Source organism: Rosa rugosa, chromosome 6 (assembly GCF_958449725.1).
Source record: "Rosa rugosa chromosome 6, drRosRugo1.1, whole genome shotgun sequence".
NCBI lineage: Eukaryota > Viridiplantae > Streptophyta > Magnoliopsida > Rosales > Rosaceae > Rosa > Rosa rugosa.
This window is the reverse complement of record NC_084825.1, coordinates 40987581-41008976: the sequence shown is the minus strand read 5'-3', so window position 1 is coordinate 41008976 and position 21396 is coordinate 40987581. Positions and strand designations below refer to the sequence as shown.

Sequence of the window (21396 nt, the reverse complement as noted above, 5' to 3'; positions counted from 1 at the left end):
GTTAACGTCTAAAAGCAATTGAAATTAGTCTCCAATAATCTCTGCACTTGCTTCAGTTCTTTAAAGTTAATACCTGTGGACAATGGAAGCTTTTACTATCCAATAAAAGCAATTGGGTGATTTTAGGGATCATGGAGAATCAATTTTGCTTATCATTAACGTTGTGCCGTCAACATTTGGTGTTTTTTTTTACCTTGAAGTAACAGTCTTTATACAAGAAGCTTTCTTTGATTTTGATTCTGAGCCAGTGTCCATATATGGAAGTCACACAACATTTAAGAACTGTAGAGTAGTAATTGTGTAAACCATTCCTCTATTTTTTTTTTTTAATATTAATTATCTTCTTTTGCTTTGTCTCTTCAAGATTTTTTTTTTGTGTGTGTTAAATTGGTGTCAGTGTTTAATGCCATGTATAAGATATTCAATGTCTCGTACTTGTGTTACAAATAAAGCATATAACTCGAATAAGGAAAAGAAAATTAGGTAAAAATGTCCGATTAATGGTATTGTATTATATGTACTAAAGGCTATGGATGCCGGTAGTTTTAAACTTTTAAAGGTAACATATTTTCAGATTTTAGTAAAACTTTATTAACCTAATTGAAGTGGTTCATCTTGTTAATTCTGAAGTGGGTGGTCTAGCCTGGATGATAGGTGGTGCTTGATCACAATTATAATGGTGGATCACCTCGGCCTATGTGGTCACTCAATCCTAGGGGTAGGCAGAAATCGAACCGGACCTTCAAAATCAGCCAAACCGGCTCGAAAAATCCCGAACCGGATGAAACAAGCTTGAAAAAGAGATTTTGTCTATTTACCCTAATTTTATAGTCAATGTTCCCACTTACCCCAGCAATTTTTTTTAATTCCCCTCTACCCTAAACACTCTAAGGATCTATTTGTTGTGATTTCTATTTTAATATATTTTTATTTACCTTTTTACCCTTTTGTTAACGACCTAGTCTCCCAGCCAATACACACGCAGTTTCAAATCCCGAGGTAACGAATAGAGAGAAGCTTCTGCTTAGAGAGAGAAGCTCTGGTTCTGGTGCGATAGAGAGAGAAGCTCGCAATGGAGAGAGAAAGAAGCAATGTCACTTTGGATTTCAACCATGCTGCAGCTCGGTTTGAAACGATTTCAATTCCGTTTCTTCGATTTTTTTTTAAATTTTTTTATTTTATCCTTGTTTGCTATTCATCTCGATTGAGTCTGAGGCTGATTTTTTGAATCTGAGTTTTGTTTTCCTGTACGTTTTGTTATTTCCGACTTATTGCGTTAATTTTGGTATGTGTTTCGTGAATTTCATCTTTGATTTGGTTCGATTTGCTATTTTTCATGCTTATAAGTTTGTTGTGATAAGTTTGATCTATTTTGTTGTGCTAAGTTTGTTGTGATTCTGTTTTGAAACGGTTCAATTTATTCTGATATTTGTTAATCGTCTATTGCCAGTCAATATGGGTTTACATAGCCGGTAAACAATGATAAAACAAGTTCCTTCATGCAGCAACAGACAAAAACAGAGCTCATTGTGAAACAAAGTACAAGGATTTGTTTAATCAAAGGTGGAGAATCCAAATTACAATACCTAAAATAGAAACCAGCAATAGAATGCAATCCAAATTACAATAGTTAAAACCCAAAAAGAAACCAGCAATAGAATGCACGCAGGTGACGCAGCAATCCCTCTTCATTTCAGCTCTTGCTTCTTAGTTTTTCAGGCTTCTGAGTCTCAAGCCACATGAATCACCACAATCATTCAGGTATCGAAACTAGAGTTTCATCATACAAAATGGCACTAAATAGATACTTTTTTGTGTGGTTACAGGGATCATAGTCATCCTTACATGGCAGCAGCTCCTCAAGACGGTACCGGTCGGTGCAGACCGGCTTCTCTTCTTTACGGCATTTAAACCTGATCACCTCCATCTTGGAAGGCACTTTGATCACAACTGTACCGTCTTCTGCAATGTAAATAGGATTCCAGAAAAAGATGCTAAAGAATGAATTAAACACATCCGGTAAATCACGTAGCTTAAACCCAAAGAGTTTAACCCAAGATTCAGGCAGCCCATAATCTTTCATCGCCCAAAATTCACTGTTCTAGTCAGCATCCTGAAACATCACACAAAGACATCCTCCTAAAAGAACTGGAGTTCTTGTTTGCGTCATTTGCATGCCATATTCATTATGGCTAAGAACAGGCAATGGCATTTCCCGAAACTCCTCATTTGCGAGATCAAAAGCATAGACAGGTGGCTCCAAAAAACCAGGTTCATGGAGACTGACCCAATGAATTGCTCCATTTGAGTAAGTCCCCAATTCTTCAGACCAGGGGCGGTATGGTGACAAGTAAGGAGCTTTAACAACTTTCCAACAGTTGGCTCTGACTGAGAACACACGTACTTCCATGAAACCACCATAATTTAGTATCACCACAAGTTTGTAGTCGTTGGAGGCCGACACTTGACCAAAACCATAATACACACGGATCTCTTTATTTTCAAGTGTCCATTTTTTGCTCCCAATTTGAAAATTTGGATAAGGTATCTTGCGGAAGAATCCAGTTGATGGGTTCCGCATTACTAAAATGTTATAACGATCGCGAAGACAACAAGGCCAATAGCTCAAAACATTGGGATAGAAATTAGCTAAAACTACCAAACCATTGCAAGAGCCCATTACTTGAATTGTGCTATACCGCTGGAATGGGCAGGTGAGATTTTTGATCGAAAAGTTATCTTCTAAGGATTGAAATTGTGTACCTTCTGAAATGTAGTCAGGGGACCTGGAGATGAGGACATTATGACGGAGCTGAGATGCTGCTAGTTGAAAATGGGAGTTGCCAAATTGGTGGTCGGAAATTATAACAGAACGCCACCGTTTTGAGACACAAGTGAAGCGGATCAAGGACTTCACTGGCAGCCGGCAGAGAATGCTGAATACAACATGTTCAGGGAGTCGTTGGAGATCAAGATGCTTCTTTTTCTTCAACATTGGCAACACCTTCAATCTCAACCTAACTAAAAGTCTACAACAGAAACCAAAATTGAAACAACAATTACTCCCAGAGAAACTTGTTGATGGTTGACGCAGTCGGAAAGATCACCTAGGTTTACAAGCAATAAACCTAAAACAAAGGTTCTGGAGTCCACCAGAGATAAAAGAGAAAATTCTCAATTTGATTGATAATATGATAAAAGATATAGCCGTTTAAGGTTTGTTTATATATGAGAAAAGAAACCCTAGGGCGACTAACAATGAAACCCTAAAGCCTACGGGTAAAAATAAAACAAATCCAAAACAAACTAGGAAATTGAAAATTCTGAAAAACAGTAAATTTGCAGTTTTGAGGCCCTAAACGACCCCGAAAGCCTGAAAAAGCCCACACATCGTAGCAAAGCGACGAGTTTTGTTCCTGGCGTCATTCCCTTTCCGAAAAGTTATAGCAATCGCGAATCGGACACCGAATGCAAAAGTTGCAATAGTAACTTGGGTTTTCCTCCTTTTGCACGATCGAACTGTTCTTCCCTTCGGACTGTCATTCGTTCTACATCAATGATATCTGAGACAAATGAAAAATCAAAACTTACCCAGATGGGGATGGAGATGGAGCGGGGAAGACCTACAAGGGCTGTGAAGTGAATCGAGAGGGACGGGTTGGAATGAATTTTAGGTCTGCATTCATTCGAGATTTTTTTTTTAAATTTTTTTATTTATTTATTGGAAACAAGGATAGGTGCAGCTGTCACAAAGTTTTCATTGATGAAATTGTTGAATATAATGAGGAGACCTAAAGCCTGAATCCCAAATAATAACAGGAACCTCCACTAATTTTTTGTACTCAAACATGCATTCGAGGTTTAAAGAGTAGAAATTCTTCTGCACAGACACTGCACTTATAAAACGATCTTAATTCTTGATATTTATAATCAACATTATTTTTCAATAATCAAAAAGTGTATTTAATGTAATCAAACCGTCCATTTATGTTTGTGTAAGTGCATATCGGTGCTTTCACTCTTTTCCCGTTTAAAGAGCATCATCGCTCTTCGATTCGGGTTTGGGCTTGGATATTGATGATTCTGTTTGGGATGCTAGTCCCATTTTCTTTTCTCTAAAAAGAGACTCAAACCGCTTCAAATTCTGAAGTTCCTAATTAATACTACGGGGTCTATATATACTATGTAACTATGTTTTTGTTATGGCTAATTAACATTCTTGAGTTTGAGGTTGAGAGTTCTGGTGCGCTTGGTGCTTTTGTGGTATGTGAACCATGAAGAACTTACACTAAGCTTCGTTCCTATATGCAAAAATTGTAACTTTTCTAGTCATCAGAAGTTGTATAAATTCATCTCTGATTCATAAGTTACTTCTTATCCAATTGATAAGTATTTGTTAAGCATGAGAAAAAACAGAGGTTCTACTTTATCAAGATCGTTGTATATTGCACATGGATATATAATGTAAGAACTGTGATCTTATTTGCAGTTTATGGTTTGCACTAAAAGATAAATTTTGATAAACGAAAAGGAAAAAAGGGGGGGTGGGGGGGGGGGGGGGATGGGGGAGGTGGGGTGGGGGAAACAGTTCAATGATGAATGAAATTTTGGGAGACATGTTTATTAATTAAAACGGGACTCAAGAACTCAAAGCAATGAAACAATCAAACTGTTTGAAGTTCCATTTTTTAGAATAAAGCATTGATACCTGAGTATGCATATAAGCAAGCATACTGTTATCTCGAGACATCAAAGCAGTGAAACAATCAAGAACAACCATGAACAGAGGTCAGAGGGAAGATTGGGGTTGTTGGCCTTCGACTCTCCGATAGCTAAGTCGAATACATGTAAGAATGTAGATAAGGTAGGAGTGAATGAAGAATGGAGACTTACCTTGAATGAGATTAAATGTCTGTATATATATAGTGTAGGTTTGGGCTTGTCATCATTTTATTTTCCATGTGGGCCTAAGTGTGGCTTATTAAAGTCTTATGTAAGCATTAGGTTTTGGGCCTGCCTTGCAGAGCTATGACCCAAGTCTCCTCCAGTGGTCATTCGGCCGTGTGATTCCGGTGTTTGTGCCCAATATACTTATATACGTATGGTATGAACACTAGACACAGATCTTTGTGAGGTTTTCAGTGGCTGAAAGCCTGAAAGGTGGAGAAACAATCATTTTTTACAAGATGACTATGAGAGGTGTACTATAGACTATCTGATGAGACTTACAGAGCGTATCCTAAACAGCTCTGAGCCAAACCTCGTGAAAAGTTGTACACAATGAGCTTTATATGATTTAATAAATAAATGTTTAATATGTACAAGATTGCGATATAATTTAGTTTCCACACATAACGTTACATGCCAGCAACAACAGAAGAAAGCTCGGCTTCCCCTTCGGGCTCTGCATCAGAACCTTCTGTGGTTGCAACCTGCGAGACAGAATAAAGCATTATTAGCATTTTAACATCTATAGGAAGTAACGTGAAAGCCGAATTTTGTTGGCGAATATATGCGGATAAGTTATATACCCGAACTTCCTTCTCTTTATTTTTTGAAAGATACTGATCCAATGCACCCTCACCATATAGGATTTTAGCTCCACAACCCTGGCCATCAGTTCCAACGGCCTCTTCATCAAGACATCAATTACCAGTTCTATCGTCAGGAATCTGCAAAGAGTGAAGAATTAATCCAATTAACAACAAAGTTATCACATTTGTTTTACACATTTACATATAATTGAACCAAGTTACTACATTGACAACAATTTGTTCATAAACTTGTAAAAATATCTTAGGTGGAGTAATTACATGTAATAGAACTAAAATTACCCAAAAAATAACTCTATTTACCACAATGACAACAAAATTGTTGTCAGATCTGTAAATGAGTGTATCACATACATACAAGTATCGTAGAATTTCCCTATTTCCTGTTTGGAACAAAATAATAGAAAAAAGTAATTTTTTACGTGGTCATTTGTAGTCTGGTCCGGGCAGAACCACAAAACCTCACTTGGTTTGTAAATAAATTCATATGTTGAGAACAGAAAATGTCGCATTATTGATGCACATTATTTCCTATACTACTACTCATTATACAATTCTTCAAGAATGGTGTCGATCCTACATAGGACCACCTCTTCAAGTAATGTTCAGTCGCAAATCCTCGGGAAGAATTTTGAAATGAAGTCTAATATGACATTGAAAATCCTCTACAATTGAGGAATTAATTAGGTTCCATCACACCCTAACTGAGACATCACATTGCTTTACTGATACTTATGGATATAAACAAACCAACAAACCACCGAGCTAGTCAGTGTTTCGTATATCTTAAGCCTTTGAAAAACTTACTTTTACAGTTTTACTGAAACTCATACACCTACAATTAAGATGGTCAAGAAGGTTGTCACTTGTGGATGTTTATACTTCACTGTTAATTAAGAGCCAAATTTTGGCTGTCCATACTTACCAAAATGGCCTTGATGACAGGTAGAGTTTCTTTGAAATAGTTATCAGGCTTGTCAATTTCTTGGCTGGACTGGAACTTCTTAAGTATTTTACTATTGTAGTTCAATATGGATCATACTTCTTCCTCTCGTAAGTTCTATATCAGAAATGATGTGATTAAAGTTAATTCCATTATCTAGCACCGAAAATGATGCCCATATATTACTCAAAATCCTATGACTGATGCATCCCCTTTTGTTTGAATGGGGATCCAGCATTTCCTATCGCGTGTTAAATAAAATGTTTCAGAGGGACTAGATTACTCTAATGGTGGGTTATCGATCGCTGAAATTGTGTTGCACGAGAGTCCTTGTAGAAGTGTCATTGCATTAAGTTCTCGATCATTTTCCCGCCATTCATTTGCTCATTTTTGCATTTTATGTGGTCGGGTGCTTGTGTTGATGAATTGATGTTTTCACATACAACTTATAAATTGTATGGTTAACGTGTAAAAGCAATTGAAATTAATCTCCAATGGTCTCTGCAGTTGCTTCAGTTCTTTAAAGTAATACTTATGGAGAATGGAAGCTTTTAGTCTCCAATAAAAGCAATTGGGTGATTTTAGGGATCATGGAGAATTGATTTTGCTTATCATTGCTGCTGGTGCAACTGTGATGCTATTAGAACAACTGTCTTTCTGAAATGGCAGAAAAACTGTAGGCTCACCACTGTGTTTGTTTGTGGATAAAGATGAACCTAAACTCATAAACGAGGAAAACATATGCACATCGGAGCAAATTACTGTTCAGTTAACACTGTGCTGTCAACATTTGGTGTTTTTTACCTTGAAGTAACAGACCTTATACAAGAAGCTTTCTTTGATTCTGATGTAAGAATAGAGTTTGAACATAAATACAATTTGCATTATGATTGATAACTTATCATAGATTGCAGAAATAATTAATCCGAGACAGAACACGTTTCCTAGTCCTTGTATAATTATGTTGTGATAAGAATCACACTTCATAATAGGAGATCTAAATATCTTGGAAACCAATTAATAAACATCGGATATAATTGTAGTAGATCAGTTTCAATAGAATTCATATGCCTCTTATGGGGAGGACTCTATTTACATTGATCACTATATAAACAAGGTCCCTGTGACCTCTCTATTCACGAGCTTTCAAAAATCTAGCCCTATAGATAGTTGCAAGTAAACAGAGAGAGGATCACAGAAGTTCTTGTTTCTTAATTAAGCAATGGCCTCTTTTTCATCATCTACTGGTACGAGTCCTTCTGCAAGTTATGAAGGCTCATGGGACATGTTTATTTATCTGCTGCACTCTGTTTCGTAATGATATGGTTGTTGTGTTTATTCAATATGCAATTATGTGTGCTTTAGTGTTATTAATCTTTCAATTGGTATCAGAGCTTGAATTGCATGTTAATAAACCGGATTAAATTTTACAGAATTAAGGGTTATTGTTATATGCATATATGTATATTGTTTGTTCATGAGAAACAATCATCTTTTTCCAGAACTGGGCCATAACCTTAATGGGTCCAATACTGACCATGCAGAAGCCTTTTCTATCAAGCCCAAATGCGCAAACGCGCGTTTTAGTTTAATCCCAGAATGACCGTCAGAACGGTCTCCTCTCTTCAGTTTCATATTTTGGGGATTTAGGGATTATGGAGAAAGAATTTCGATTCCGCTAATTTTGTGCTTCTGATTGCAATTGATTTAAGAAACCAAATTTGCATGTTTCTTCGAATTTTTCTATACATATATATGCATATGATTAACTCTAATTGCAGCGCGGGAGCGTCCGGGTACGTTTCTTCTTTTCAAAACTGGAACTTCATATGTAATTGATTATAATTGTGAGCAAGAACCCTAGAATGCATTCCCGACGTGCAACGTAGGATAGAGTAGAACGTGACCGGATGGAATTTAAACGTGAATTTCTTGATCATGATTTTCTGGTATCTCGACTTTTGCTGGTATTGATTATGATTGAGAATGATTCTTGTGTTTTGCTTGTCTACTGATTGATCTGTGTGTTTGTATCAAATTGAGTGAAATATCAATTAACAAGAAAATCTCCCAAAATTGATTCATTCCGCCTTGTTATTTGATTTTCTAATTGACTGGTTGTATAAGATTAAAATCATTCAGTAACAACCATAAGTTCTAGATCATGTAATGGTGTTTTGATGCATGTTGTAATATCAATCTATCACTATACTGTTCCGTTGATCATTAGAATAGAACTAAACTTGTGTCTTTGTTTTTTGGGATGTGATTGTATCTTCAACAGAAGGATTGACCTTCATATTCTTAAAATCAAAACAGTGTAATATGAAATTTTAGAGATTAAATTCAGTGATTTGAACTCTTCTTCTTGCTAACATGCGTTGATTGTTCAGTGATGCCTTATTTTCTAAATTTTCAGTTTTACAATTGAGTAACTTCAGTATAATGAATTGCATCATACGTATGATACTAAAATCTTTCTATCAAATCATTTTGATATGAAAGATTTGGGGGAAGCATCATATGTTTTGGGGATTGAAATACATAGAGATAGAACTAAGCATCTCTTAGGATTATCTTAGCAAAGTTATATCTCTAAAGTTTTAAAGAGGTTTGATATGCATAGCTGTTCACCAGGACATGTTCCAATGTCCAAAGGTGATAAATTAAACAAAAGTCAGTGTCCTAGAAACAAGCTTGAGGAAGAAAATATGAAAAACAAGCCATATTCTAGACTTGTAGGCAGCTTGATGTACGCTCAAGTTTGTACAAGGCCTGATTTGGCTTATGCAGTGAGCATCCTAGCTAGATTTCAATCCAATCCAGGTCATGAGCACTGGATTTCTGGAAAGAAGGTATTAAGATACTTGCAGAAAACCAAAAATTATTGTTTGGTTTATCGAAGGGTGAATGAGCTTGAAGTAGAAGGCTACTCAGATGCAGATTTTGCAGGGCAATATTCTGATTCTGGAAAGTCTACCTCTGGATATGTATTCATGTTAGCTGGAGGTGCTATAGCCTGGAAGAGTGTAAAACAAACTCAAACTGCTACTTCTACTATGATGGCAGAATATATTGCAATCTATGAAGCGACTTGTCAAGGTCTATGGTTGAAGAACTTTCTACAGCAAACTAAGTTAGTTGATTCTATAATTTCTAGACCTTTGAAAATACATTGTGATAACTCTGCTGCAGTGTATTTTACAAAGAATAATAAGAGGTCAACTAACTCTAAACATATAGACTTGAAGTACTATAGTGTTAGGGAAAGAGTGAAGCATAAGGAGTTGGAGATTGCTAAAATTCATACACTGGAGCAACTTGCAGACCCTTTCACAAAACCCCTAACTGTAGTAGCTTTTCAAACTTATATTGAAAAGATTGGCATCCTCCCAACCTTGGACTCTGAAGTTTAGTGGGAGACTTGCGTTTTTGAGTGGGAGCCAGTTTTTCATTCCAGTAAAGCTGAATTGTCTTTTAAAGTTTAAACTTTCTTTTGTTTTAGTTTTGTTTTCTCAGAACTATTTTGATGTAATCTTCAGTTGATTTTATTAATAAATCATTCGATTTTCTGATCAATTTTGTTACTGCAGTACCTTTTGTTTGTTGTTTCTTTTGATCCTTATGACATTTACAATTCACGTATACATTCTGGTAATTGGTCATATTGAATCAAATATTTGTGAGATGTTGTTTATATGTTTAAATAACAAATTGATGAGGTTCTGGCACATTGAACCATTCTGTGGATCATATGTAATGCATTATCAGTTGATTCTTTTTATATTGGCATTACATATATTAAGTGATGTTTAGTGTCTCATGTCATGTAGAACTATGGAGTCTGTAATTGCAGAGTAATCAAAATTTTCAAATTTGAAATTTTCTGTAGTTCTTCTTTATAGTGCTGCATTGACAGAGATTTGATTAGATTTTTGGATATTGTTTTGTCTCAGTGCACACTTCAGTGATTGTTGTTTCTGATTAAGATGATATCGTTGTCAAAGTAAATTGTATGAATGTTCAAGTGGGAGATTGTAAGAATAGAGTTTGAACATAAATACAATTTGCATTATGATTGATAACTTATCATAGATTGCAGAAATAATTAATCCGAGACAGAACATGTTTCCTAGTCCTTGTATAATTATGTTGTGATAAGAATCACACTTCATAATAGGAGATCTAAATATCTTGGAAACCAAGTAATAAACATCGGATATAATTGTAGTAGATCAGTTTCAATAGAATTCATATGCCTCTTATGGGGAGGACTCTATTTACATTGATCACTATATAAACAAGGTCCCTGTGATCTCTCTATTCACGAGCTTTCAGAAATCTAGCCCCATAGATAGTTGCAAGTAAACAGAGAGAGGATCACAGAAGTTCTTGTTTCTTAAGCAATGGCCTCTTTTTCATCATCTACTAGTACGAGTCCTTCTGCAAGTTATGAAGGCTCATGGGACATTTATTTATCTGCTGCACTCTGTTTCGTAATGATATGGTTGTTGTGTTTATTCAATATGCAATTATGTGTGCTTTAGTGTTATTAATCTTTCATCTGATTCTCAGCCAGTGACCATATATGGAAGTCACACAACATTTAAGAACTGTAGAGTAGTAATATTGTGTAAACCATTCCTCTATTTTTCTTTTTTAATATTAAACATCTTCTTTTGCTTTGTCTCTTCAAGTTTTTGTGTTAATATTGGCGTCGTGTTTAATGCCATGTGTAAGCTATTCAGTTTCTCATACTCATGTGACAAATAAAGCATATACTCAAATAACAAGAGAAAATTAGGTAAACATGTCCAGTTAATGGTATTGTATAATAGGGTAATTTTAAAATAACATGTTTTCAGATTTCATTAAAAATATTATTATCCTAATTGAAGAGATCCATCTGGTTGATTCTGAAGTGATGGTCTACAGAGGCAGCCAATGGACGATACACCCACAACTATGCCCGCGATCAACATCTGACACTATGATTGCAACACTCGGTTTATACATTGATTTCCCTTCAAAAAAATACACAATTAGTTTCTGGATTCAAATTTTTTTTTTTTTTTTTATCAAGAAGAAACTTCATTAATAATGAACTGGATACAATGAGTTTTGGCATTATCTCATACACAGAAATAACCACTGGACTTCACACTGGAACTCCAACATGACTGACTAACGGAGCCAAACAAGCCCCTACTCAACTACAGACTTAACTTGCACTACAATTAAAAGGCAAAGACAATAGGCGCAGGCACACAACTTTGTCAACACTAACTCGCCACCCAGAGTCCTCCTGACCTGCCTTTGATCGACCAAGTCTACACTAGTTGTGACTTCGAACCCGACCAAACAAAAATGCTAGACCGTCAGACCTGAGACTAAATTAAACCGAAGACCATTGCCACTGTAATGTCAACACCGTCAATCCACAAATGCTCCAACTCGCCATCACCTCCGACTCAAGATCAGACAGGAACAATCCCACTAGAAGGCCAAGGATGATTGTCTATGCCAGTATGCCACCGCTTCTGGATTCAAATTTGCTCACCACTTTTATTTTGTGGTGATATCACCACCCTATTAAAACTTGTCACGTCATATAGAATTAATTCAATACTTAAAATATAATTTTTTAATAGAACATCATAATAAACTATAATTATGTTTTATAACGTGTAGCAGTTTTGTATTGAGTGGTGATATCACCACCAAAATATTGGTGGTGAGCAAATTTAAATCCTTAGTTTCTTCCAAAACCTCACATAAGCTTATGCACTAATTACTTTTGCAAACTATTCACAATTAAGAGCTTCTTTTCCTACCTTTTATGCCCGAAAACGTTTATGGATTTTATAGCTAGCAAGAACAATCATATTCATGTGATAAGATAATACATGAAACGCTTGCTCAACATGGATTAGTGTGCGGGAGAAAAAATGGTGTGAACCCCTTTTGCAGACCGCATTTGACAGTGGCGCTCCTTGGATCCCAATGGATCCCAATCTTAAAGTAATAACACTTTTCCTAGAAATACGATCGTTTGAAAATTAACTTATCAGTTGGTGGCAGTTGTTGTTATCTAATGCAGTTGTAATGATTTTTTTTTTTTTTTTTGAAATTGAAATGATTTTTTTCTTTTTTGAAGAGGAGGTTTTGGAACCCAGTCTAGTTGGAAGGCTCAGGTTTAGAGTTTATTATATTAAACACCACCTTCGGTTGTATTTATTATATTAATATTTTGCAACTGGACATAAAATCTGGACCCCGTACTACAGAACAATAATTACAATAATCCTCGTAGAGAACATTTTTAATAATGCAGTTGTAATGATTAATTACAATGAAAAACGGGTGAAATGACATACGGTGATGATGATTTATTTTTTCATTGTACTATGACAGTGGGATGACGTTGAGAAGACACACATACTGAGACCTTAGAATTTAATCATGGTAAATATATGCTAAAAAAGTTTTGGCCGGGAGACAAGATTCGATCTCTCGTTCACATTATTGCAGTTCTTAAGGATTGCATTATTATCTATTTGTTTTTGATAGATTACCAAATGATCTGTTAGATTCCCAGTGTTTATTTGCTTGCCAGAATCAGTATGGTGCTGCAGGGAATTGTAGAGGGTCAATGGTGGGTTCTTAGAGTGTGGCAAACCTCTCTCTTTTAGAATCTAGGGTGAGACTTGTGTCTTACATAGTTTGCCTCCAATAAGTCAATATCGCATAATTCCTTATTTGATGAATAAAAGAATAAAAAAAATAGCACTTCATATAATAGTAGACTGATTTACCAATGCACCGAGTTAATCTGTATCATTGTATTAATGCAATGCTTAGTTTCTTTTTGTAAGTTGTAACTTGTGTAATGCAGTTTTTGACTTGTTAAAATGTGGGCAGGGTTGAGGAAGGTTGTGGAGTTCAGGAGAAGATGCTTTGGCATAGGGAGGTTCCTCATACGGATACTTGGTTGACTGTAGTTGCAGGAATATGTCAAGAGATTGAGCTGGTGTGAATGAAGTTCTGACTTCTGAAAGTGGTAATGAAGGCAGATTATGCAAGACACCAGTAATTGAAACTTATGAATTGTACGCTTATGAATCGTATCCAAGGCAGATTATGAATCGTATGCTTGCCATGTTTGCTTGTGGATAAACATCAGCTATGGAGACGATATGCACATTTCAACATTCTGGCTGTCGACATTGGCCCAAATGCACCATCCTATCTTCTAGTCAAAGATCTTGTACGAGTAGCGTGCTTCGATCCTAATCTGAGCAACAAACTGTCCAACTATGGAGATCACACACCAATAAGAAGTCTACAGGTCAATCATCACGTTAAGCGTTCTCTTGTTTTCTTCAACATCTCAATATCTTCTCTTGCTCTGTCTTCTTCAGTTTTGTGTGCATACATCTTCATATTGGTTCCAGCATGTATATCTACTAACTCAAGCATAAGGCAGCAAACAAGCAGATAATCAAATAGAAACAAAAAGTTTCGCATATTGCCTGAAAAAACTGAGGGCAAAAATAACGAGCATTGTTATTGTATCACCAACTAGGAAGCTCCACATTTCACTATCTCTTGCTCAGTAAGACAGAGTACAGAAGAGTCTAAAGGGGTACATGAGGTACACATTTCTTCACAATCACCAACGTAGCTACTAAAAAAGTAACACAACATATCTATGGAAAATCTCAGCAGTGTTGCCCATGTTGGAAATCAAGTCATATTACTCCGAAACTCCACCAATTAGGCAAATTATGATGCCAAAGTGCACAATTTAGAATCTGGCAGGCATTATGAATGGCCCCTTGTTCTGATAGATGAATCTTGTTTAGAGCTTCAAGACTAAGCCCTTTCTTTAAGTCCTCTAACTATTATCCTCCGACCAAAAAACTCCTGAAAGTGTCATTGCAATAAATCACATCAAAAAATGAAACAGCATTCAAATTCCAACATCAAATCGGGTCAGAATTCATGTACATTACCGTTCCATCCAAAGTGGCAGCTTCATCACGCTCCGCAGCCGAAGAGAATGAGATAAACCCATAAGCCCGGTTCTTCCCAGCTTTACGATCATGCAACACTCTTGCACTAGCCACAGTCCCAAACTTGCTGAAATGGCTCCTCAAAGCATGAGGCTGGACAGCCCAAGCAAGGTTACCAACATAGAGCTTATAAGGGCTTTCGTACACCAAGTTCTTCACCGGTGCCGAATTCAATGCCTCGGAGTTCCTAGTCCTCGGACTCATATGAACCGAAAACCTAACCCGCATCTCCCTCCCTGCAACATCCTTCACAAAAACAGGCCAAAGTTTCAGTCTTATTCACATGGTTTCAATTTCAGTGCTAAATTTAAGCAACAAACACAAAAAAGGGTAGCTAAGGGTTTATAAGGCTTACAATCCCATCCAATGCAGCAATGGCGGCTTTAGCGGAGTCTATAGAGCCCATTGTAATGTAACCACAGCCTCTGCTTAAACCGGTCACCGGACTCCGGGAAATCTCGACGGAGAAAACAGTCCCGTGTGGCTTAAACATCTCCATCAAGTCCTCAATGTCAGAGCTTCTGGGAAGATTGCACACGTACAACTCACACGGTCTTGGCTGCCGATTCTGCTTCTCCATTTCCAATCCCTCCTCGCCTGAAACATCGGCGCTGTGTCTCTCGTGCTCATACTGCTCTTCATACCCATTATCGTCCACACCTTGTTCTTCTTCCTCAGCCACTGAACTCACCGCCTGTTCCTGTTCCACTACGGCCAACGCCGTCAAAACCCCGGCTCTGTTCTTCGAGTACCTGATCTGGTGATGCAAGGAAGAAAATGGAACGGAACTGAAAACGAATCGTTTAAGTGAAATTGTGACTCCGGTCTTCGGGGTGGTGTTGTTAGTGATCCAAGAGGGAGGAGAGGGTGCTCTGATTAAGCAAGTGGCTGCCATAGCCACAGCACAACCTACACAGATAGAAATCCAATTTTTTCTTATGTAGTGCTACGGATAAGATGATTCGGTTTTTGTTTGGTATAGCTTTGTGTAGTAAGTGCTTTTACCAGGTAGCGTTTTTTATGTGTATTTATATTATTATTAAGGGTTTTTGTCCATTTACCCCATTTTTAGGGATTTTTTTCTCACTTACCCCATTAAGTTTTTTTAATTCTCTCTTACCCAATACACTCTAAGGGAGTCTTCCCTAATACCCCATTAAGATTTTTTTTTTGTTTTTAATTTTTTTTTAATACCATTTTACCCCTCACCCCTTTGTTACTTAGAGAGAGAGAAAAAATGGAAGAGAGAGAAACCATAGGAGACTTCGCCGGAGCCCGTCACCGGTCGCCGGAATCCGGTCACCGGCCGCCGGAATCCGACCAACTTTTGCCGGAATCCGGCCAACTTTCGCCGGAATCCGGTCACCGGTCGCCGGATTCCGGTCATCGGCTGCCGCCCACCGGAATTTGCTGAAAATCTCACCGGAAAGTTTTTTTGCCCCCAATAGACATCTATTGCCCCCTAATAGAGGGGCAATAGACGTCTATTGCCCCTCAATAGACGTCTATTGGCCCCCAATAGACGACTATCAGCCATGTATTGCCCCCCAATAGACGACTATCAGCCATGTATTGCCCCCCAATAGACTACTATCAACCATGTATTGCCCCCCAGTAGACGTCTATTGCCCCCCAATAGACGACTATCAGCCCTGTATTGCCCCCCAATAGACGACTATCAGCCATGTATTGCCCCTCAATAGACGTCTATCAGCCATGTATTGTCCCCCAATAGACGTCTATTGCCCTCCAATAGCAATTTCGGTCGCTGGAATCGGAACTAATTTCCTTAAATTTAAACTAATAAAATGTTGATTAAAGAAAAAAAACGAGGAGATGATATCAATTGAAAATATCTATTGCCCCCCAATAGACCTTTAATAGACGTGTATTGCCCCAATAGACTTCTATTGCCCCCGATAAAACTTCTTCTTTTTTTTCTTTCCTTCCTTCTGCCTCCGTTTTACCCCAAAAAAAAAAAAAAAGTTGATTTGGGCACCCAGAAAAAGCTCTGGGCACCCACATCTTCTTCTTCTCAATGGAACCTCAACGGAGCCGGCCATGTGTTTGCTGTGGATGTGGTCCTCATCAATCCAAGTCAAAGATAATCCGATGGCTTTCTCCTCGCTGGCTGAGCAGTCGAGGTCGTAATCGGACTTGGAGGCCTAGTTGTTGAGGTCGACGGCGCCAACAACTGAGCAGTGGAGGTCGGTGAGAGAATGGAAGATGCAGTTGTTGACGGCGACTGCAGTCGAGGTCGACGGCGGTGTGAGAGAGGGAGAGAAATCGGACTTGGAGGCTGAGTTGTTCAGGTCGACGACGACGGCAACTGAGCAGTCGAGGTCGGTGAGAGAATCGGAGATGCAGTTGTTGACGGCGACTGCAGTCGAGGTCGACGGCGGTGAGAGAGAGAGAGAGAGTTGGTGACGACGCCATGGTGGGCGGCCCGACTCTGGTAGTAGGTGGAGTTGGCGTCGGGGCTTTGCAGGCCGGGGAGGGCGGGGGAAGAGAGAGAGAGAGAGAGAGAGAGAGAGAGAGAGAGAGAGAGAGAGAGAGAGAGAACGCAGATCGGAGACTGAGAGAGAGAGAGTATTGGCGTCCAAAGAGAGAGAGGAGACAGAATGGCAGTGGGTAATTTTTTAATTGGTTTGAGGGCAAAATGGTCATTTGAGCTTAAATTGTGTATCTGGGAACAAAAATCTGTTGCTGGGGTAAGTGGAGTAACTTTTGCTTATTTTGGTGTTTTGGGTCAAGGACCCTATTATTAAGATGAGGTTTTGTTAGCTAAAATTAAAAATTTTGACAAATTTAATTTTGAAAGTTTAAAAAATTTTGAGAACAAATTAAATCACAAGAGTAAATATGATAATTATAAAATAGATTTTTATTAAGAAAATTAAAAAGAAATGATCCCACAACCTCCACTTTTCTCTCACTATTTTCTCCCTGCAATAACTGTTGTGTTTCATCTATTTTTTTATCATTTTTCTTAAAAAAAAAAATTATACATGCAGAGCATGTATGAAGAAAATTAGTATTACATTATTACGTTAAGGTACTTTGTCCAAGTACCTATGTGCTTCTTGTAGGACCTGTTGCTGCTGTTTAAGAAAATGCGTTTGAATTAATAAAAAGCTAATTTGCAGAAAAAAATAGAATGGGTTTTGAGAAACAAGTGTTTTCTTTGTATAAAATATTTTTCTCATAGTTGCAAAACGTTTTTAAGTAATTAAAAAATAAATTCAAATATGTGGTGGGTGCCTTGGCCATACCGAGGTAGGCCGACACTGCAGAAGGGGCACTCTAGCTCCGCCCGGTCGAGATAGTCTTGGTGGAATATGTGGTCGCAGGCCCGAAGTCGAGTCACCAGTTCATCAGGTCAGAGGGAATCCACACAGAGGGTACAGACTTGGAGGTAGGCCACGGTGATGATCCGCACTTGCCTCCACCTGGCGTCCGTTGCAGCGTACGATAGCCACTTGGCGTCGTCCATCAATTCTTTGTTTTTTTTTTTTTTTTTCAGATTTGATTTCCGACCAAAGAAACTGTTGAAACTGATATATATATATATATATATATATATATATATATATATATACTATTATTAAGATAAGAGAGTTTGTCAACCAAAACATAAATTTTTTACCAAAATATCCCTTAAATATTAAAAAATATTTGAAAAAGACAAAATGGTCAATTCACAAATAAAAGAAAAACAAAAGAAATTTAACAAAAAAAAAATGAAAAATGAAAAATAAAATATGAATATGTGCAGCAATTTTCTCCACATTCTGTGGAATAACTTCTCAAGTAATTATCCACACCCATAGGGTGTGTTTGGTGTCTAGTATATATATAGAAGAGACTTTGTTAGTCAAAACTGAAATTTTTGACAAATTTAACCCTAAAAAATTAAAAAACTTTGAGAATAAATTAAATCACAAGAGTAAATATAACAATTACAAAGTAGATTTTTATTAAAAAAAAAATTATCCCACAATCCCCACTTTTCTCTCCCATTGTTTTTTCTCTGCAATAACTGTTTTATTTTATTTATTTTTTTATTTTCTTAAATAAAAAACTATTACACATGCAGAGCATGCATGTACAGGAGCAGATCCAGGATTCAATTGTTGTCTAGGCTAATTAGAAGTGCATAATTTTTTTTTTTTTTTTTTTTTTGCCTTTAACAACATCCTTTGCTTGCCTGATATATAATCAATCAAAGGAGAACTTTAAATCAGGTATTCTAATACAATAAATTCAATCTTAAGAATACCAGATACATCCAGTTAACCTCTAACAAGAATTAAAGACAGAGGTTACAGCACAGGTACATGATGCCCACACAAGAGGGAGAAAAGGCATTCTCATAACAAATCAGAGTTAAATAAAACCTATAACACCTCAATTCGTTGACATCAAGGTAAAATAAACATAAAAATATGTCTTGTGTTTCTGTACACCACCGTAGCAATTAAACACAGACTTTCAACAGTTCGACTGTCCAACTAATATGTTATGGAGAAGCCTACACGAACCCTGAACACATCCTCTAAGTCCCCCAATCTGCACCTTACCCTCTCCCATGCTTACTTTACTTGTATCATAAGAATAATATAACAACGAACCATAAAACCAATCGGCAATCCCTCCAATTGTAACACATTCAGCTCTCTAATATAGACTAACCAATCCTCTTTCAAACACTGATTACCACACATCGAATCGAATAGGTTCCAATTGAGCAAATGTAGACACACAAAAGCCAAGACTAAATCGCACTGCTCGCTGCTAGATCCAAACAAAAACAACTTGTTATAAAACGTGAAATTCAAACTTTCTAGGATTCTATTCTCACATTTCCATCCATTTAACTGTTCGATCAAAATTCAACGACCATCATTATTTCTCAAAATCTCAAAATCCATATACCAGATTATCACACACATCCAACACCAAATCTGCAACACAAAATGCACATCTAAAAATAAATAAAAACTCTCCAATCCAACACCAAATCTAAAAACTCTCAAATATGCAACACAAAATGCACATCTATAAATAAATAAATAAATCACCACATAATCAGAAGCCAAAGAAAGCATCAAGAAATCCCAAAGCCCAACAAAATTACAAAAGCAATATTCACTTATTGTTACTTGATTTTTTCTTTTTTTTAGCTAGTAATTTATCATCAAAGACATTAGTCAAAGTGCATTCAGTCGGTAGTTCATAGTATATGCAATCATAGTAGTTAAAATACAATCATCAATTCATCAAGAACTCTAAACACATAAGAGGATCGTCTTGCTTAGTTATAACATCGCAAAGTTCTTCAGGTATAAATCAAGGCAACAACTGGGATACAGACCTTTGAAATTGGGCTTGATTAAGAGTTGGTTTTCTACTGGATATTCTCTCTCCTTCTAAGAGATCGTGATGGGGATGACCGAGTCACCGAGACCGACCATGATCAAGATTCAAGAAATCAAGAGCCTCAGTTCAGCAGTTCCTCACTCCTCAGCGGCTCAGCTAAGTAGCTAACATGGAATCTCTGTCCCTCTGTCTCTCTCCGCCACTGGTAGCACCGTAGCAAACAGAATCGGCGACGGCGATACTCTCGATCTGGGCCGACTGGGCGAGACTGCGAGAGGAGATCTGGGAATCTGGGAAAAACAGAGCAGGAAGAAGAAAAACAAAGCAGGAAGAAACTCTCGATCTACTGGATATTCTATCTCCTTCTGTGAGTCAGTGAGTGCCTCACACAGGCACTGAGGCTGCGAGCGGTGAGGGGCTGCTGTGATGGATATATTTTTTTTTTTCTTTGGGCTGGGTATGGGCTGATATATATATACCTAAGGGTTTTTAGCCCAAAATCTTGTCTAGGCTCAAGCCCATAGAGCCTTCCATGTCGGTCCGCCCTTGTGCATGTATGAAGAAAGCTAGTGGACTCGCACTAAAAAGGGATGAGAGGGCCTCTGAAACTTGCGGAGCGACCCGGACAGGCGAAACCTAGGTTTCGTGATGGCGGCAGGGTGCGTCGTGCTCTCCAGACCAGATAGAGGCGAGTGGACGGCGGCGTGGGTTTGGAGAGGCCGTGGTCTCTTCTGCAACAGTGTCGGAATCTCGACCAAGTTTTTCGAAGGCTCCGGTTGAGGCAATTCTCGGCTGAGGGTGGTTCTGTGAAAGTGGATTGCCGGATCGGGTCGAAGCCTTGGCGTTGGTGTCGACGCTGGCAGGTTTCGGGGCGACTGGAATCTGAGCCGTTGTGGAGGCGTCGGCTGGCCAAGGTTAGGCTCAAGTCGGGGCTGCTGGAGACGCTGGTTTCGGTGGCGTTGGGCTATGCTGCTGTGCCGCGCTTCGTGGAGGCGGCAAGAGGGCCGGCGAGGACTGGGCCGGTGGTTGGGACTGGTGGCGCTGGAGATCAGTGCAGCGGAAGGTCGCGGACTCGCGGGGAAGGAGATAGTTGTGAAAAATCGGCCGGATATATCTCACAGTTTCAAGGCCGGATATTACGTATTATGTCCATATTTTGAGCAGATTTATGCATCAACCTCGAAAGGCTCATTGGGAGGCAGCTTTACGGGTTGTACGTTATCTGAAATCTGCTCCTGGCCAAGGATTATTCTTTTCCTCAACCAGTGATTTGCGGCTGCGAGCATTCTGTGACTCGGATTGGGCAGGATGCCCACTTACGAGAAGGTCTACTACAAGGTACTGTGTGTTCTTAGGCCCTTCTTTGATTTCATGGCGGTCGAAGCGCCAAAAAACAGCCTCCCTTTCTTCAGCTGAAGTAGAGTATCGTGCAATGACAAGAGCTTGT

The 21396-nt window shown here is 38.1% G+C and overlaps 3 protein-coding genes and 1 long non-coding RNA gene across 4 annotated transcripts; 1 reads left to right on the top strand and 3 right to left on the bottom strand.

Annotated features, from left to right (window-relative positions):
* Positions 1-1571: 1571 nt before the first annotated feature.
* On the bottom strand, positions 1572-4874 carry LOC133718599 (F-box/kelch-repeat protein At3g06240-like). Its single transcript, XM_062145467.1, has 2 exons — positions 4709-4874; positions 1572-3029 (listed from the first exon to the last, which is right to left on the bottom strand). Exon 2 carries the CDS (start codon positions 2993-2995, stop codon positions 2102-2104), a length of 894 nt encoding a protein of 297 aa, XP_062001451.1. The 5' UTR covers positions 2996-3029; positions 4709-4874; the 3' UTR covers positions 1572-2101.
* Positions 4875-9113: 4239 nt separating this feature from the next.
* Positions 9114-9911, top strand: LOC133716793 (secreted RxLR effector protein 161-like). The gene has a single exon (XM_062143450.1). The coding sequence runs from the start codon at positions 9114-9116 to the stop codon at positions 9909-9911; it is 798 nt and encodes a 265-aa protein (XP_061999434.1).
* Positions 9912-14037: 4126 nt separating this feature from the next.
* Positions 14038-15539, bottom strand: LOC133714894 (31 kDa ribonucleoprotein, chloroplastic). Its single transcript, XM_062141164.1, has 3 exons — positions 14926-15539; positions 14511-14816; positions 14038-14421 (listed from the first exon to the last, which is right to left on the bottom strand). Exons 1-3 carry the CDS (start codon positions 15463-15465, stop codon positions 14371-14373), a joined length of 897 nt encoding a protein of 298 aa, XP_061997148.1. The 5' UTR covers positions 15466-15539; the 3' UTR covers positions 14038-14370.
* A 3265-nt stretch (positions 15540-18804) lies between these two features.
* LOC133717500 (uncharacterized) lies at positions 18805-20382 on the bottom strand. The gene is made up of 2 exons (XR_009849673.1): positions 19945-20382; positions 18805-19361 (listed from the first exon to the last, which is right to left on the bottom strand). It is a non-coding gene; the product is annotated as an uncharacterized LOC133717500 (long non-coding RNA).
* Between the last annotated feature and the right edge of the window lie 1014 nt (positions 20383-21396).

Excerpts from the sequence above, each read along its gene's own strand:
- LOC133718599 (XM_062145467.1), bottom strand. The coding sequence starts at position 2,995 with ATGTTGAAGAAAAAGAAGCATCTTGATCTCCAACGACTCCCTGAACAT.
- LOC133714894 (XM_062141164.1), bottom strand. The coding sequence starts at position 15,465 with ATGGCAGCCACTTGCTTAATCAGAGCACCCTCTCCTCCCTCTTGGATC. Across the intron at positions 14,817-14,925 it reads TTGCTGCATTGGATGGGATT|GATGTTGCAGGGAGGGAGAT; the intron begins GTAAGCCTTATA and ends GTTTTTGTGAAG. Across the intron at positions 14,422-14,510 it reads CTGCCACTTTGGATGGAACG|GAGTTTTTTGGTCGGAGGAT; the intron begins GTAATGTACATG and ends TGACACTTTCAG.
- LOC133716793 (XM_062143450.1), top strand. The coding sequence starts at position 9,114 with ATGCATAGCTGTTCACCAGGACATGTTCCAATGTCCAAAGGTGATAAA.